Source organism: Phasianus colchicus, chromosome 3 (genome assembly GCF_987193195.1).
Source record: "Phasianus colchicus chromosome 3, bPhaCol1.hap1.1, whole genome shotgun sequence".
NCBI lineage: Eukaryota > Metazoa > Chordata > Aves > Galliformes > Phasianidae > Phasianus > Phasianus colchicus.
In genome coordinates, this window is record NC_143438.1 from 43,366,154 (window position 1) to 43,383,421 (window position 17,268).

A 17,268-nucleotide genomic window follows, 5' to 3' on the forward strand; every position below is an offset into this window, starting at 1 on the left:
CTGCCACACATGTCCAAACCAAACCAGCATACCACTTCTGGACTGCTTGACAAATGATTCTCTCAGATTACAAATGCAAGGAGAAGATCGCCGTTCGTCCCAGTTCCATCAGCCGGTAACAAAGAGCACGGCAGAACTACAGCTCGACAATGCCTGGCTTATTTTTAACAAGACAATCTGTAACACTCAAGGGCAGATGGGTACTGCCACTGAAGGAATGCGGTCTGACACTGACAGCACAACAGCAGCTGAAGAGTTCCCCTCTGAGCAGAATACTCTGAGGTCAGGAACTAGAAGGGGAAGACAGCATTTACTCACAGAGAAAGGATCATTTTTCTTTTAGAAAATCATTCTGCAGCACTGAGGCTGAGAGCGCATGCCTCAGACTGCAACCTAACAGCAGCATTACCAGAACCATGATTTAAAAGCTCATGCACGCTAAGAATGTAAGAGGTCAGTTTGGCTCATGGCCAGGGCTCAACCCACTGCCCACCCACGATGAATAATCCATTTCACAGTCTGTTTGTTGAACAGCGTAGCAGAATACAGGAGGATACGGGAGTGCAGTGTATGTTGGCATCAATAGGATGCCATTGCTTTTCTGGAAGGGTATAGAGACATGGCTGTTGCCTGTGCCCAGAAAATTTGCACAGATATACATTTCTATGATGTAAAATGACTTCATGGTGGCACCACATCTCCATACTGAATAGGGATGTTATATTTCAATGTAACCCATAGGAACTGTCAGGAATAGAGAACAGCTCTAAGTAACTTTTTATTTCAGGACAGCAGCTTGAAGCAGTGTGGAAGACACAGAAATTGCTATCCAAACTAGAAGGCTGGCAATTTCTGCCTACAGACCTAATATGATCTACAGATAGAGTGCAACGTTTGCTTAAAAACAAGCATGTCATTCTCCTCTCTTTTTCCTCAGTCACTGAGTACTTTTTCTTGGAATGTGGCCTAAGGGAATCTAGAAAAGTTGATAAGAGGCCACAAGAAGAATTGCGTTAACAGAGCAGCAAAACAAGTTGCACGTGTTAATAGGAGAAAGGCACAGTGAAATAGCAAAAAGTATTGAGTGCTTGAAACTGGTGATGTCTAGATAATGGCATCAGGCATAGAGGAAGATTTTGGTGAAGGAAAACTAGAGTAGTCTGAAAAGTGCTCAGAGCTTCCAAGTGAAAAGCAGAGGTTTTCTATCAGAATTTGGAATCTTTTGGCGAAAAGAAAAAAGGAGACATCCAGACATCCTTGAAACAGAAGTGACTTTTATCCAGTAGGTTGCTACTGCCTTTAGTCACTGCTGATGCAGCTAGAGACAAGAACTGCTTTGTTTTCACTGATCACAATTCTTGTGAAAACTAAACGTGATACCATGTCAGCTGCAGATGAGAAGAGGAGGTATTGAGAGAGCTGCTTACTGAATTCCATGGTCACACAGGTGAAACTCTATCAGAGAATATATGATTTTATCTAAATGAAATTCTACTTTAGTGTGGTTTGCATACTGTGCTTATCATGACAAGTGAAGACAGCTTGATTATCCTTTCCAAACATGAAATGGTTTCCTCTATAAGAAAACTGAAATAGTTAGCTATTTGCAGCAATTATTTAGTAATTTCTGATTTCAGACAAAATGGGCTTATCAAATAATCAATTATCTCTGAAAATACAAGAGTTGTTCTGGAATATACTGACTTTCATTGGGAAAGCATGTTCACACAGGCAGTCAAGTGCAGATTAGAACAATATTCTACAACTGCTCCAAGAAGCTTTTCCAGGCAAACTCCTTATGTAGGCAAGAAGGTCTGAAAGCTGCAACTGGCAGAACATAAGTTAAGGGCCTTTGGTACAGGAGTCATTAAAAGAATGCCTTCTGCATTTTATATTTTCAGGAGAAAAATAGAGAGCACTTTTGCAGATCTCAGTTTGTCTACTTCAATAATAAATCAGTAGTTCTTCATATACTTAAATAAATTTGCTTTCTTTCCTATTTTTCCTGACTTTTGAGAAGTGGGAAGAACATTCCAGTCAAGTGGCTATGCAAGGGAAGATGCTTTGTAATTAGAAATGTTTTAAACATGAAATTACTATAGATTTCACTGTCTAATTACAAAATGTGTCAGAAATAATTATACCTAAATGGACTTTAGAGGACTTTTCAGATGTCTGAGGTTTCTCTGTTTCTATAATAGATTAACTATGCATGCCATTAAGCTAATGCTTTCTTAAATATAGTTGTTGTCTAAGGAGCTAGGCCTTTTTTTGGTTTCTTTTAAGCACACAACGGACTCACAGCCAACCTGTAGTGCTGGCAGCAATTCTATTACTTTAAAAAGGAGGCATACCTCTTTTTTACCTCTAACTGTAACGTACAATGACTAATTATAAAACAGACTTTTTAGAAAACTGATGATCGATCAACTTCTTATATTGGAAGTGCATGGAACACATTATCCTGTCCCATAGTTAATATATCTATTTCATTATGTTTTATAAAATAACAGTATTGTTTCAATGTTCCTCTTTAAAATGGTAATTAATGTTTACAAAAACGATTACTAACCAGTGGAACCTAATATCAAAGAAGCACAGAATGGCTGGGGCTGGAAGGAACCTCAAAGCCCACTCAGTCCCACCCTTTGCTGTGGGCAGGGTTGCCCCCCACCAGCTCAGCTGCCCATGTCCCCATCCAACCAACAATTCACATTAATGGGTGACCTTAGATTGAGGCCAGTATATATTTTGTATCTCATTATTAAAAGTATTAACCCTGTCCTGTATATAAATGCAGTTAGTCTCTGCAAACACAGCAGAGACTAACACAATTTTTCTGTAAAGAAAAAAAATGGAAAACATGCTGAAAGATTTGCTTCCAAAGTTACTGACCATCTATTGTGGAGGCAACTTAGTTTTGGCTTACTGTTACTGCTGTTGTTTTGTCTTGTGGTGAACTAACATCGACTGGCTGCCAGGTGCTCAACCAGCTGATCTCTTATTCCTCCTCCTCAACAGGAGGGACTGGAGGGAGAAAAGAGGAGGAAAAAGCTTAAGGCTTGAGATAAAGACAGGGAGATTGTTTACCAACACAGACTTGACTTGGGGAAGATTAATTTAGTTTCTTACCAATTAAAACCAAAATTGTTCTCCTTCCCAGCACACCTTCATTCCATGCTCAATTTCACTCCCAAATTCATGATTTTCCTCTACCTCCTTCTCCTGCCTGAGTAGCAGTGCAGGACCATGGGGAACAGGAGCTGTGGTTAGTACCTAACACTTTGCCTCTGCTGCTCCTTTCTTCTCTTACTTTTCCCAGGTCAGCATGGGATACAGCCCTTCAGGAACTGCTCCAGTGCTGGTCCTGTCCATGAGGTGCAGTCCCTCAGAGGGAGACTACTCCAGCATGGCTTCCCCATGGGCTGCAGTTCCTGTACTCTGCTCCTGCCTGGATTCTCCACAGGCTCACAGAAATCACACTACAGTTGGAGTTGGAAGGGCCCCTAGTCCAACTCCTTCTCAGAGCCACCCAGAGCAAAGCGACCATGCCAACATCCAGGTTGGTTTTGAAGATCTCCAGTGAGGAGACTCTGCAGCCTTTCCAGGCAACCAGTGTCGGGGCTCTGTCATTCTTACAGCTTCCTTCAGGCCACATCCACCTGCTCCACCATGGGCTCCTCCACAGGCACTGAGATCTTCTTCAGCATGATATCCATAGGCTGCAGGGGGAGAGCCTGCTTTACTACAGTCTTCTACAGGGGTTGCAGAGAACTCCTGCTCCAGGGCCTGAAGCACCTCCTTCTCCTTTTTCAGTGACCTTAGTGCCTGTCCAGCTGTTCATCTCATGGTTTTTCATCATTCCTCTCTCTCTCACAGCTGCTGCAGTGTGCCTTTTGGTCCTTCCTTAGGTACGTTTCCAGAGGTACCACTAACACTGCTGATTGGCTCAATTTGGAACACTGGCAGGACTATTTTGAAGTATCTGAGACCAGCTTTGTTGGGCAAAGGGTAGCCCCTAATCTCCACTCTGCTACCAAACCCTTGCTGTATTGGGTTTATTTTGCACTTTCCTAAACTAATAAGTCAGATTCCAGTTCTCTTGCAAGAAGGAAAAACTGTTCAGTGGTCAAGCTCCGTGAAACTGTCAGTTAAGCTGAGCACAGGATGTACTCACTGGACAGAAGCATCCTAGATTCATACCACACTAACATGCTATTGCTCCTTATGCACAAGTTAATTTTGGATTAGACAAATCTAATATTTCACAAAATTAAATGAATAGTTTTATGCAGTCAAAATGCATACCATTGTAGCTGCAGGTAAGGAAAGACTCCCTGCAGTTATTTAAGTCATTTCCATGAGCCTTTTATTTAGTGAAAAGAGGCAACTCCTACCAGCTGTTTCCTAATCCCCCCCCCTCCTGTACTGTGTAGTATACAATCTTCTGCAACTTTGGTAAGACAGAGGAAGGCATTTCTTTTGTGTGAAAGGAAACATTCTGCATGGTTTCTCTGAGGCCAGAAAGTGAGTCAGCAGTAGAGAAGTTCAGAGCCACATAACAGCATCCAGTTACTTCACTGCTGCAGTCCAGCATTTAGGAATCTCCTGCAGCTGACCATGGATCCATTAACAATCACAATTATTTCAGGAATAAGTTAATCTGGAAATTAATAGAGACAACATCCAAAGCCACAATTTAACTTTATTCATGGACATTTATGCATTTCCTCAAAATTGGCACCATGTATCAGAAAATATTGCCATCACTCACATCATTCTCACCCATCTCAGTTTCCATAGCAAGTTAAACTACTGGTTTCTACGGTTTTGAAATGGTAAAATATTATCCTTTCCTTTAGCAAAACATCAATTCTCCTGTTCATAAATATCTTCTGGCAAAGTATAGAAAGTAGTGATAAATATTAAACCCCATAAGGATTATTACTATAACTGAAGTACACTGTTAATTTTGTTAATACCTCCAGTAACAAAGCATTAAGTTCAAATTCCTTTACGCTTTGACTTTAAACTTTAATTAAAGAAGTTTGTGCCTTTAGTTCAAGTTCTATGTCTGTAAGAAGTATGCTGAAATGATTCAGAGTTATAATTCTAGTCCGTTACAATCATATGTTCACATTTAGAATTACCAACATTTCCTAAATACTTAATGCCTACCTCCCTACTGTGCTGAAAAAGCTTCCAGCCCAAAGACCTGTTTTCCTTTAACCCCTCCCTTCCCTACAGATAAAGGATTTGGGGTGTTTCCTACAGCATATTCCTAATGCTCTAAGGAATTTAGACCATGCCTTATCCCCTCCCCCAAGCAGAAGAACCTGTACTCCTATTTCTCTTGAAAGAATAGGAAGGTGCAAGAAAGCAACTACTCTGTGAGTTTGTGAAAGGAAGGAAATTAAGTAGTAAGTTATACACACACAGAAAAGCTATTAGATCCTTCATTCTAGTCATGAAAAGAGCAGTTTTGTTTTGCCTGCAGAACACCAGCAGTGCCTGAGTCAACAAGATCCAGTACTTCAGTGAAAATTCCTTTTTTGGTAACTAGAGAGTATGACTTGGTGCATTGTTAGTTAGTGATGCAAAGCAACAGGGAAAGAGGGTCAGGGCAAGCAAGGAGGAAGAAAACATGTTTCATGCTTTTGAAATTTTAGTGTTACCAGCTTTGCCTGTAACAGTAACAAGTGCAGATTAACAGAGCTCTGTGAAAAAAAAAAAAAATAGAAATACCAAGTAGAAAAGCTAGTTTCACTTCTTCATACTGGCAGAGAAGAGCCTTTGTTTTTAGTTTTTGTAGCTTTCTGAAAGCTGGATAAGTGTTGTTCTCTGCTGTGTACCACATACAGCTGAAGTAAAAAGCTACACATCTTAAACAATCTGTTTAAAATAAGAAACAACAACCCTCAAAACTGGCTCCAACTCAGGAAAAACAAACTCCTCTAGGTTTGACCAGAAGCCAAAACTTTATCTCTGGAGAGTAGCTGGTACAGCAAATATCTTCTAAATACTAAATCGGTGGCAAAATCCAGATTCAGAAACAACAGAACAATTTCACAAACTCCAAACTTTCAAAGACACTTCTCCCACCCTGAGAAAATATCAAAGTCAAGCTACTTTCTTCAGCTGTTTGCATTCTGAACCACAGGGAGATGCTCTAGGGGCGGAGACTGCAGTTCACATGACCTTCAGCAACTCAAGCATTAAGTGTTAGGCTGCCAAAGAAGCAGCTGCTTAAAAACATCGCAAATTCATGTTGAGTTAGCCTTTTAGTCCTACAGTAACACCATTGGAAACTACGGAGTGTTAGCTCTGTGATAACTGCCTCTGGCTTTAGGAGGACAGCATTTGAGATCTACATGGTTCAGACTTGCAAAAAGTCTTCAAATTGCAGAAAGTTTAAGAGGCAGATGAATGCAATATTGAACTACGCAAGTATATTGTTTGCTTTTTTCCTACATTGGTGCTTCCACCAGTAGCAACGTATATATTCCTAGAAACACTACATTACACGTAGAAAACTTTGAGGTGGGCTCATTTAAATGCAATAAATGGTCCTTAAAAGCTGAAAGAGTTAATGGTTGATGACAAAGTCCCTGCACTACATCAGCTAAGTGCATTTTCTTGATAGGGTTAGAAAAACTCTGGCCAACAGTTACCACAGTAACAATCATGGTAGGGGTGGGGGAAAGAACAATATAGATAAAGTCTTCATTTTAACATAATCTCTCTCTCATTACCTGCTGAGTAGTCTGTTTTCTTCTGAAGGAAACCTAACAGTGCTGCAAGGTGCAGACTCTCTTCTATGGGAAAAATGAGTAAAATAAACCAGTCCACCCCTTGCCTGGAGCTGCATGCCTCACCACCCCTCTCTCTTCCAGCAAATATTTAGAAGTGGATGGGAAACAACAAATCAGGGGGAAAAAAAAGCCACAAAGTTTCTTTCTTAGCTGTCTACTCATTTGTGATGTCATTACTGAAGAGACAGGTAGAGACTTAGCAGACTTATGTCTATTAGTCCTTTTAAGATTGATTTTAGGCTGCTTTTCACACAACAGTGATTTGAAAGATGGAGCTCCAGCTGGCTAAAAATCAGATCCATAAAAGGAAGGCAAAAAAAGCATATGAAAGTGAAGCCGGCAGATAAATGTGAGCAATATTTCCATGTACTAGTAACATTTGAAGTAAAGAGATTCAGTTTACAGATCAGAGTGGATCCCACCAAACATGATACTTGGTCATCTCAATCCATCTGTTCTTTTAGCACATCAGGTTTTCCTCCAGCTAATCAGTACATTTGATGTAGGTGGTTAAAGGACTTGTTTCCCTGCAGAAGCATGGCAAGCACCCTGGAGCCCGTGTTGGTCCCTTCCACTCCTACTTTTTCTCTTCCCTGTCACCACAGTTTCCCTTCCTGAGTGGCACTTGCAATCAGGTAGAATATTTACCTGCGTGTTATCTCCTTAATAGCTTTCAGCCTTAATAATGTAACTTATTAAAATTCATCATAAGAAAGCAAATAAAAACCTCAGAAGCCACACCTATGAACAACAGGAGTTGAACACTTCCCCTTCAACAACAGTGTCTGTATTTTGTCACAACTGCCTACCACTACTTGTTTTCCCATTTGTCTTCACAGTCAAGCAGATCCTTTCCAAAAACCAATCTGTACACTAAACTGTATAAAGCTTTTTGGACAATTATATCTGAAGGTTAAAAACTTTGTCCTTTAATATAGTTTGTATTAGGAAACTAAGACTGCAAATACCCAGATTTGGTATACTTTACACAGTAGATAGGGTCCTGCTGTTCCCCTTGAATGCAGGGGCATCAAAATCCAACATTTCATGTGCAGCTTGGAATGTAGTGTCATCTACATGCATAGCTGAAGAGCAAAAATTACAGAATTGGAGGTTTAACCCCTGAAAGAATCTTCAGGAGGTTTTCTGTAAGCCATATGGCTCTATGACAAGTTATTCAATGCTTTAGAGCAGAGTGGGACATCAGACACAGTAAAAAAAATTTTTTTTTTCAACCGGTATAAACTATATTAATCAGAACTTCCTATAGACTTGAAGAACAATACAAGTAGTTATACAAAATGTTTACTTGTTTTAAGGGTAATAAGGCTAAATTTTAAGCTTCTGCATAGTAATTGTGCTTTGTTGAATGAGACTTCATGACAGTATTCAGTCATTGAACCAGGATTCAGTTGTATTGTATATTCCCATTACTAGAAAAGAAAATAAGTACACTTCAGCATTTTGTACCCCAGTGCCAGCTGGACACTAACACCAGCAGTGTTAAGGATAAAACAAAAAAAAAAAGGACAGTCCTGTCTGTTCAAAAGACAAGTAGACAGCCACAAAGAAAACAAACCATGTTTTGATCAGCACAAGGAAATGATCCATGGTTACAAAGCACATTTCCAAATATTCTTATTTTCCACCAAGTTGTTGGGGTAAAAATCTGCCCTCTCTTCTTCTTTTGCCTAGTCATTAGGCACCCATCCTTTTGCTGTGTTAAGAGCCCACGAACACCAAACACTAATTTTACAACTAAGGCCTACGAGCATTCCCAAATGGGAAAAAAGTTAATTTACCTTAGTGGATATCTCCCTACTAAAACATCATTACATTCAAATTTGGGCAAGAGAGCATCCTTAAACAAAAAGATCCAATATCAGAAATGCTGCTGTGGTCTCTGCTTGTGCTGTGATCTTGTATGAGTGGCATCTTCATCATATTCACCCATCAAATGCAACATGTACGTTCCAGTATAGAGAAGAAACTGTCCAGTTATTTGTGCCAAGTGGGATATTATCTGAAGCACCTTCCTAGAAGAAAAGCCATTTGTTAAAAAAAAAAGTCAACAGGGAAACATAGCCCAAACCTCTCCCATCCCCTGCACCTTAAGGATGAATTAGGCAGATACATTTAAGAATTCTCTTATTCCTCTTCAATTCTGAGAAGTTCGTACATTCTTTAGAGCAAGTACTTTCATGGGCATTGACTGACAGAAAATTATTGATGTGTTGTAGACTTGGGCAGAACCAGAAAACACATTTAACAAATCAGTCATCCTGTTAGGCCTTCTGGAAAACCATCACTCAAACTATCAGAGCACCACGGAAGATTTAACTATGCCTGAAAGCCCAGCAGCATTCCTGCAGTATGTATGAATGCTTACCTTCAGGCCAGGAAGTAAGAACACTGCGTGCACTCCAAAGCTACAGATCAGACTTTATTAGCACTGAAGCTGAGCAATTGCATTACACTGGGTGCCCAACAGCAAAACAAGTGAAGCCAGCCAAGTTTACGCTGTCCAAACTGCAAATATTAAGAATTCTGTTCACAGCTGTGTCAGTTTTTAACACATGAAGTATCAGCACTCAGATATATCACACGGTGGAATCTGCACGGATCCATAAATTGAGACTAGACAAGTATCAGAAGTCTACAATACAGACTATGGATCACCACAGGATATCTAAGGAATGAAGATAATCATATCTGAGTGGTTATCTACTCAATTTTGTTGTATCTGTATTTACCTTCCAGTCTCCATGAAACTATGGGGACAATGCTGAGATATTTAAAGCCTTGAAAGCAGGCCCTCAAACATGTGAGGCTGAAGCACTGGGGAAATAATACACAAGAACCAGAACTACATCAAAATTGGAAGGGGATCAGTTTCTGAAGATGCCAAGATGAGAGCAGTGTTCCTAGGGATCTATGGAGAAGATTCCCAAGTAAACAAGCAAGGGGGGTCACAATTGCAATTTACTTCTCCTTTGAGCTCTAGCAGAGAACATAAAAGTTATCTTATAAATTCAGGTGTTTTTTTTTTCTTTTTTTTTTTTTTTTTCCCAGTGTGCTGAAAAGTTTACAGTCAAAATCTAATGCTTCAAAACTGCCGATTACTCTGGGTACACAGAGTCTGGGAAGCCTTTAAAGAACAGCCTACCCTTTCTTATGCTTCCCACAGATATGCCATGTTGATATGTCCTTCCCTCCACAAGACAGTGCATGCCAAAGGGCCACACAGTCACAAAGAAAGCTGCACCTGGTGCCAAGCTTTTGAGCAGCTGCAGCGTGTCACTTGTACTTGAGACCAGTTGTCACTTAAGCCATGGAGGAAGTTATTTGTTGAACTGGACATCTGATCCTTTAGTTGGACAAGACAGGAGAAAACTCTTAAGGGAAATGAACTACATAGATCTGGAAGGTTTTGAGCCTCTCCCACCAATGAACTGCAGTATTTTAAAGTTGTTTCCCCTCACACTCCCTAGGTGGGCTCAGAGGGTAGAGCTAGCAATTTAGAACTCATTAGCAGAGAATACACTGAGAACTGAACACCACGTGTCCCCTGTTTAAATGGCAAGTTGAGAGAAACTGCCTCACTGTAGTATTTGAGAGCACCCCAGGTTCTTTTCTCCCCCTGCTCTTTGCTAGCGGACTGTTTTCCCACTGTCATGCTGGCACTTCCCCTTCAACTCTTTGTAACATAACAGTGTCCTAGAAGAATTTCAGAGCTATTTCAGCTGTTTGCCAGCACTGTTTCTTTGTCACCAGCTGCCCTGTGTTGGCAGCAAGGCAGAACTGTCACTTAAAATTCTCCTTGACAGTGCAAGTTCTAGTGCTGACACTTATCTCCATAACAGCCAGAAATCGGGAGTTTGTTCTGGCTCAAGAGGCTGACAAACACAGGAACTGCAGGAGTGCAGCTGTTTGAAGGTAGAAGTTTGCTTTAAAGAGACTAGTAAGACAGTACTGTACATGAGTGTAGTGTACAGCTGCACAGTCACTGTGGTAGTCTCATCTACAGTTACACAGGAGGACCATAGCCTGAACAATCTAAGCAAGGGATCGCCTAAGCAGAGTGGCAGAGGTCTGATGCATGGAACGAGATTAGCACTACAGTGCTTAATATCTGCATCAGTGAGTCTAGAAACTACTTGAAGACTTCATAGTAAAGATACATTGTTTAGGTCCAGTAAAAACTTTGCTTACAGGTATGTAATCTACTTTGTACAGAGTAGATCTGGTCCTCAAGTAAGAGAATGCAGTAATTACCCTCTTGCATCTCAACCAGACTGGAATGAATCAGGTAGGGAAATTCAGGACTGTTGCTTTAACAGCTGACAAAATCAAAGTACAGCATCTCTGTGAAGGAGTCTAAACTCAAGAAGTTTTCTTCAATTGGGGCAGCTTGTTTTGACATGGCATTGACTTTCACAGTTGAAAATAGTAGACAGGACAAGGTGTTGTTATTCTGCACTTGCATGAGATGCTGTTTCCAAACAGCCTGTTTTACCAAACCCACAATTCACTACAGCTTTGTCCTGTAGAAGTCAGTGGTCCTTGCTAAGCTTCTTAGAGGTGAATTTGGCAGCCAGATTTAAGACCTCTGCCAGCAGATCTGCAATTCCTCTCTTATTTAATCTCACTGATGTTCCCCACCAATGAACTTTCTTCAGCACACTGTATTCCTTAAACAAGTCAAAAAAATCTGGGGAAATCCTCTAAGGAAAAGAGCATAGCTATACAGGACAGCTATTAAAGGAAAATTGGTTGGATGTAAGAATTAATAAAAAATACATAGTCTATAAATATACTGGCTTCATAGAACTGATAAGCAAACAGATGTTATGTTAATGCCTATGCCTGATCAATGATGGAAGCTTACTTACCGCAATATACTTTTTGCTCCCATACACTTTATGTCATATGACACTGAGTAGATCTCATAGAAGGTTGCCTTCACATTTAAGCAGCCAATAAAATCCTTAGGGTTCAGCTTGTAAAGGTCAAACGTGATGTTAGCTACTCCCATTTTCTTCTTTTGTCTTGCAGGGACAATTCCATTTCTTGTCTAATATAAAGAAGACAGTTAATACCATAAACCAAGGAACTACAGAAAAACAGTTGGTACAGTTCTTTGGAGGCAGCTCACTCACTCCAGTCTTTGGAGTTAGTCTAAACAATCAGGACACTAAATTAACAGGATATTAGGTCCTTTCATTTAGGACAAAACACAGTACTGATCAGCAACCTTGGGGATGCTACAAAGAGTATATGTTTCTCAGGTAAAGTAAAAATTTTGCTTCCTGCAAAAACAGTCAAGTTCTCATTTCAAATCCTGGCTCAAAACACTTTTCCTTCTTGCTAAAGAATGACAGTAAGAGGGGATCACTACAGATTAAGCCTAGGTTTTAGTACTGAATTTACGAGGAAAAAAGGAGTATGAAAATTCAGCCTCTTGCAGTCCTTTTTCAAGATTGGGCCATTTGCTTCAATAAGAAAAATAGTTAGCAAGACCCATATTTATAGAGACATCTAGTGGATACATGGGTTACTCTGCTCATCACGTTCGGTTCAAAGTTCATATCCCAGCAGCTGCCAATCTGCCTTATGATTGCCATATGAAGCAATAAGTTTGTGCAAGATTGGGGCTTTTTATACTTCCCACCCCAGTGCTCAAATAGCACCACGATAAGTTAGTCCAAGTTAAACACTATGGTATATCATTAGCCAGCAATTTTATGCCTGGTTTACTTTTGATAGCCTCTGAGCTCCCAACTCCAGCAACTGGAACCCCATCAACAAAAGTTTCGTACGCACAGTTGATAGCATATATTCATCTCCTATTAGCAAACAGAACATTTGGATAAAGCATGACAGAGTTGTTGCTACCCTCCAGATGACACCTGAAGAGAGGCAGCATTTACACTTGTCCTGCTGCCAAGCCAAGCAGGACATAAGGCAAAGGAGAAAGGAGCAAGGTGGAGTCACATCCTTGTTGCAACTCCTTGGAGCTCAAGACCAAATGTGGCAGGTTGATAATTCAGTGAGACACCTTGGGGAAGCTGCTCACACAACCTACCCACCCTGCAGTAGCCCAAACAATGGGGCCACACGGTTGAGCTATGCATGTACAAACAAACAGCAGGCCTGCTTATAACTGAGTTAGCTCTGCACCTGGTAGAAGAAATTTTGATACTAGCTTTCTAGTAACAACTATTTCACTGAAGACACTTAGGAGTTTGACCATCTTATTAATGTACAGGTAGACTACACTCCTTCACTGAACTGGACAGAGTGCACACTTTTAGAAAACCAAAGCTAGGCAATCTTAACAGATCTTAAAATATCTCAAAGTATAAAGACAAATGTTAGGTTCTGATGGCAACATTTAGCTATTTGCAATATCAAATTCAGGCATTTTTCTAATCTTCCCTAAGTTATTATTGCAAACAAGGCAAAACTTGTCTTATACTGCTTAATTTGGGCATTTTCCTGTCTAAAATTAACTTAATAGATAGTATTTTTAGCTTAAGGCAATGGAAGTCATTATTTCTTGTGTTATAGAACATCTCAAGAACTGTTATCCCTGCAGTTTCCTAGAAATGAGAGCTTTCACCTATTTTTTTTTCCAGGTGTAACATGTCAGTTCATGGCAGATCCTTGTCAACAATTTATATGTCTAAGCAAGAGACAACGAATGGAGTGACTAACAGGGAATTGGTACCTTCCCTTCTTTAGGGAAAGTTTTCTTCCTCTTCTCTCCTATTCCCAAGAACTTCAGAGCAATTGACCTCCTCCCATACGCTTCTGTTCAAGTAGGAGGGAGTCAGGGAGCACTTACTTGTGTCCATTTCTGTCCTTTCTCTAGAACCATGAAGTGCGTGTTATCATCCAGGGACTGAAAGAACTCTTCCGTGTCCACAACTGTGCCATCTTCTTCCAAAACCAGAGTAATCGTGCCAGCAGCTATAAGGAAGGCTTCCAAAGTCTGCAAAAAAACAGCAGATGATAGAATTAAAATGGCAGCTCCATCAATAGAATTTTTTTCCATCCTTTAATACTTAGATTGCTTATCTGCTGCATTCTCCTGAACTTCCCCTCTAGTGACATTCAGAAGAACACAGGTCTGTGGGTTGCCTTCCTGGGACACTGTATTTCAGTATAAATTTCAGCCAGAGTGGGAATGTTTGCTGTACCTTGCTGATGAGTTCTTGCAGGCTGCTTGCAACAATTCCTTTTCGGCTGCTTCTGGAGGCATTTGATACACGGAAAGGTCTCCCTGCAGGCATGAGAGGAGGGAACAGGGTCTGTTTTGTTGCTGTTCCCACAGATGCTCCCATGGATACCAAAGATCTAAGATAAATAAAAATTCAGGGTAGTTATAAAAATACGTCAAGTACTGCGAGAAGGAGAACTGTTGAGTTCAGTACATTAAAAAAGCAATTCAGAGGTCACGGCACACTTGCAGAGCTTGCTCTCAAAAGCAAATACTACATAGCCCTATAGGAAGTTGTCTCTGAACCCTCTCTTGCCAGTGATATTTGAAAACGCTTCTCCAGTGAAAAACATCTCAAGCAGATGTGGGCCAAGTTGCTGCTCAGTTCAGCTGATATCAAGGTTGCAGTTAGGTCGAGAGGTTTTAACATTATAGTGAATTAGAAAGGCAGCGGCTCTTACTGCATTCAGCCACAGACATATTCTATTTACCTTCAAGACAAACACTCGGAAGCTACACAAGACTAATTTTGACTGTGCATTAAGATTAGAGTTTCCTTTATGAAGACTGAATGTATTAGCCATATTCAAAACACAGAGCTGGAATTCAAGTGAAACTTTCTGATAGTTATGCTTTACTTGCAAATTGCAAAGGTTTTATAAATACCTACAGATCACAGAACTTCATTTAGCTTTGAAAATATCAAAATAAGGCTTATTCATGCCCTAACATATCAGAGGAAATCAAAGGCAATGAAGATCAAAGAAAAGAAATTGAGAGGCTGCTCCGGTGCTGAGAGGCTTAAAGAACTGAAACAGAATGCCAAAAACCACCACCTGGAAGACTGATTTCCAGAAGAGTCATGCCTTTTCCACATCCCTTATGTGGTCTTTAGGCACACTATCAGGATACATAAAGTCATTTTGGTGACTAGCTAGTGAAAGCTTCACTCATTAAGTTTTTCCTGCTCTCATTCTGAACCACTGTTCCACAAGTCCTTGGGATATTACTTTTTTTCTGTATGCCACTGGATTTTGGTGTTACCAATTTGGGCTGGTGAGTTTCATCCCCATATTTCAGTGGCATGTACACTAAGGTGTTTCTTTTCCTAAAAAACTGATAAGTATTACTGGAGCTCTCATTTATTTTTAAAGGAGGGGGATGTTCAAGTGTTATTTCTAGCTGAACCTAATAGCTTCTAGGTAGAACTGTCTGAGCTCTGTCTCCTCTGGCTTTCACCAAATATTCACATAGCATACCAGAGCAGGTATTCGTGAGCACTCAGTAAGGGGTGTAGGAACCAGATTAAAAAGCTAAGCGTTTCCCTCCTGGAGGAGGACAAGATGACAACATAGCACTGATGATGGCATTAACTACCTCTCCATAGAAGAAAAATGTGCTAGGACAGGGTGTGTGTTAATCTCTACGCTTGATTCCATGAGCAGTGCCCCAACCACACTGTCAGGCTGCAGGCAGTTCCCAACCTGAATCACTCCAATCTACTCCTTGAGTCTGAAGTGAGTCCATCTACCTCCGCGTCGCTGGGCACCTACGTGCTCAAAGTGCAATGCTCAAGATTCAAGAGACAGCACTTTCAGAGCTAGCACAGCCCATCCCCTCTTCACACATGAAAACTCTTGTGTAAACAGTCACTTGAGTAATATATATAGCAATACTATCAAGATCGGGGTTTTTTTTTGTGAATACCAGTCCTGTTCTCTTTCATTACTTAAGCCTTATTATTCGTAGAAGACAAAGCATAAGGAAAGAAGTCAAATCACACATCCTGATGCAGAAGGAAAAGCAGCTTGAGGACTTGAGATTCATCTTAGGCAACAGCAGAGCCAAATACATGCCATGCTTGTAGCTCTGAAGAGCCTTCCTCTGGGCTGAAGAACCACACACGACCTTACACTGCTGTCTAATTCTACCAGAGGAAAGAAGTAAAAAAAAAAAAAAAAAAAAAAAAAGGGCTAGTAAACTAGGGCTTATTCTTAGCTCCAGATTGCCACCTCACAGCAATCCAGGACTTGGGGAGCTCTTTGAGGCTGATGCTGTTTCACCCATGTGCTCCAGCATTATCCAGTTGGCCCTAGCTTAAGAGGGACCTGCAGCTGCTGCCCCAAGCACTCAGTGCAGCACCAGGGCTGATGAGACAGATTAATTCGTTTTGTTTTGTTTTGTTTTTTCTTGGAGGCAAAGCCAGGGATTAAAGCCTGCCCTGAGCCCTGGACACTAATTTCACTTCTTATCTCTACTTGCAATATATCTCATATGTTTGTCTAAGAACGTGGTGCAATGGTCTTCGGGCTCGGGAACGTTGCACAACATGCAGGGCTTCAGAATATGGCACAGTCTGATTTGTAGGTTAGAGTTCACAGACGAATGACGGTGACAGCACCAGCAAAGCCAAAAAAAAAAAGCCAGAAATCAGAGAGGAGACTTTGACTTCTATCAGATCGCAGTCGGTTTCTCTGCTAAAAGCTAAGATCCCAGAAGAGGGGCTATTCCTAGGGGCGCTCGTGAGGCACATCGCCGGACCTCCCCCCACGCAGCACACCTGCAACGCGAACACAGACGCGGCGCCGCTGCCGTGCCGTCAGCCGGGACGAGCTGTAAACACACGTGCGGAGATAAGCGCTCCGCGTCCGCAAGGAACCGCGAGCCCGGCACCGACTCCCACCCCGGGCCGGCAGGAACGCGGCCCCGGCCGCACACGCTCACTCACCTCAGCACCGAGCCCACGCAGTCCCGCGCCACCTCCATGGCCCGACCCGGCCGTGCCGCGGGGCAGCGCCCGCCGACACACTTAAGCGGGAGCGGAGCCGCTCCGCCCCTCCGCCCGGCCCAGGGGCGGCCCCGGCAGGGACGGGAGCGCGGGCCGCGCTGAGGTCGTGCTGGTTTGGCAGCCGTGGTGTTGGTCTGTCGTAGCGGTAGATGCGAGGCAAAGTGCCGGAGATGGAAGGCGTTTCATCTTAAGGCTTGCTTAGAAAAAGATTGGGAGCGATTTCTTGTTTCGTGTACAACTGATTGGCAGCTAATAGAGCAACAGCAGGAGCCAATCTCATTTGAAGCCTTTAAGCATTAGTGCAAATCAACAGATTAAACTGCTTCAGCTTCTGATTTTAGAGCCTGGGAATAAGCTTACAGCTTGGATTAATGTATCTAGTGGCATCAGAGGAAGCAGTTAGCCCTCCTGGGACCGAGGAGCAGCAACTTGTGGTTACAGAGCAG

The 17,268-nt window shown here is 41.6% G+C and overlaps 1 protein-coding gene across 1 annotated transcript; it reads right to left on the reverse strand.

Annotated features, from left to right (window-relative positions):
- Positions 1 to 4,685: 4,685 nt before the first annotated feature.
- CIDEA (cell death inducing DFFA like effector a) lies at positions 4,686 to 16,920 on the reverse strand. The gene is made up of 5 exons (XM_031588984.2): positions 16,763 to 16,920; positions 14,015 to 14,171; positions 13,660 to 13,806; positions 11,705 to 11,886; positions 4,686 to 8,848 (listed from the first exon to the last, which is right to left on the reverse strand). Exons 1-5 carry the CDS (start codon positions 16,798 to 16,800, stop codon positions 8,695 to 8,697), a joined length of 678 nt encoding a protein of 225 aa, XP_031444844.2. The 5' UTR covers positions 16,801 to 16,920; the 3' UTR covers positions 4,686 to 8,694.
- Between the last annotated feature and the right edge of the window lie 348 nt (positions 16,921 to 17,268).

What these genes read in the sequence shown, in the direction of transcription:
- CIDEA (XM_031588984.2), bottom strand. Translation starts at nt 16,800, where the DNA reads ATGGAGGTGGCGCGGGACTGCGTGGGCTCGGTGCTGAG. An exon ending in TGCAAGAACTCATCAGCAAG is followed by an intron (nt 13,807 to 14,014) that starts GTACAGCAAACA and finishes GTTTTTTTGCAG; the next exon opens with ACTTTGGAAGCCTTCCTTAT. An exon ending in AAGGACAGAAATGGACACAA is followed by an intron (nt 11,887 to 13,659) that starts GTAAGTGCTCCC and finishes TCTTTATATTAG; the next exon opens with ACAAGAAATGGAATTGTCCC.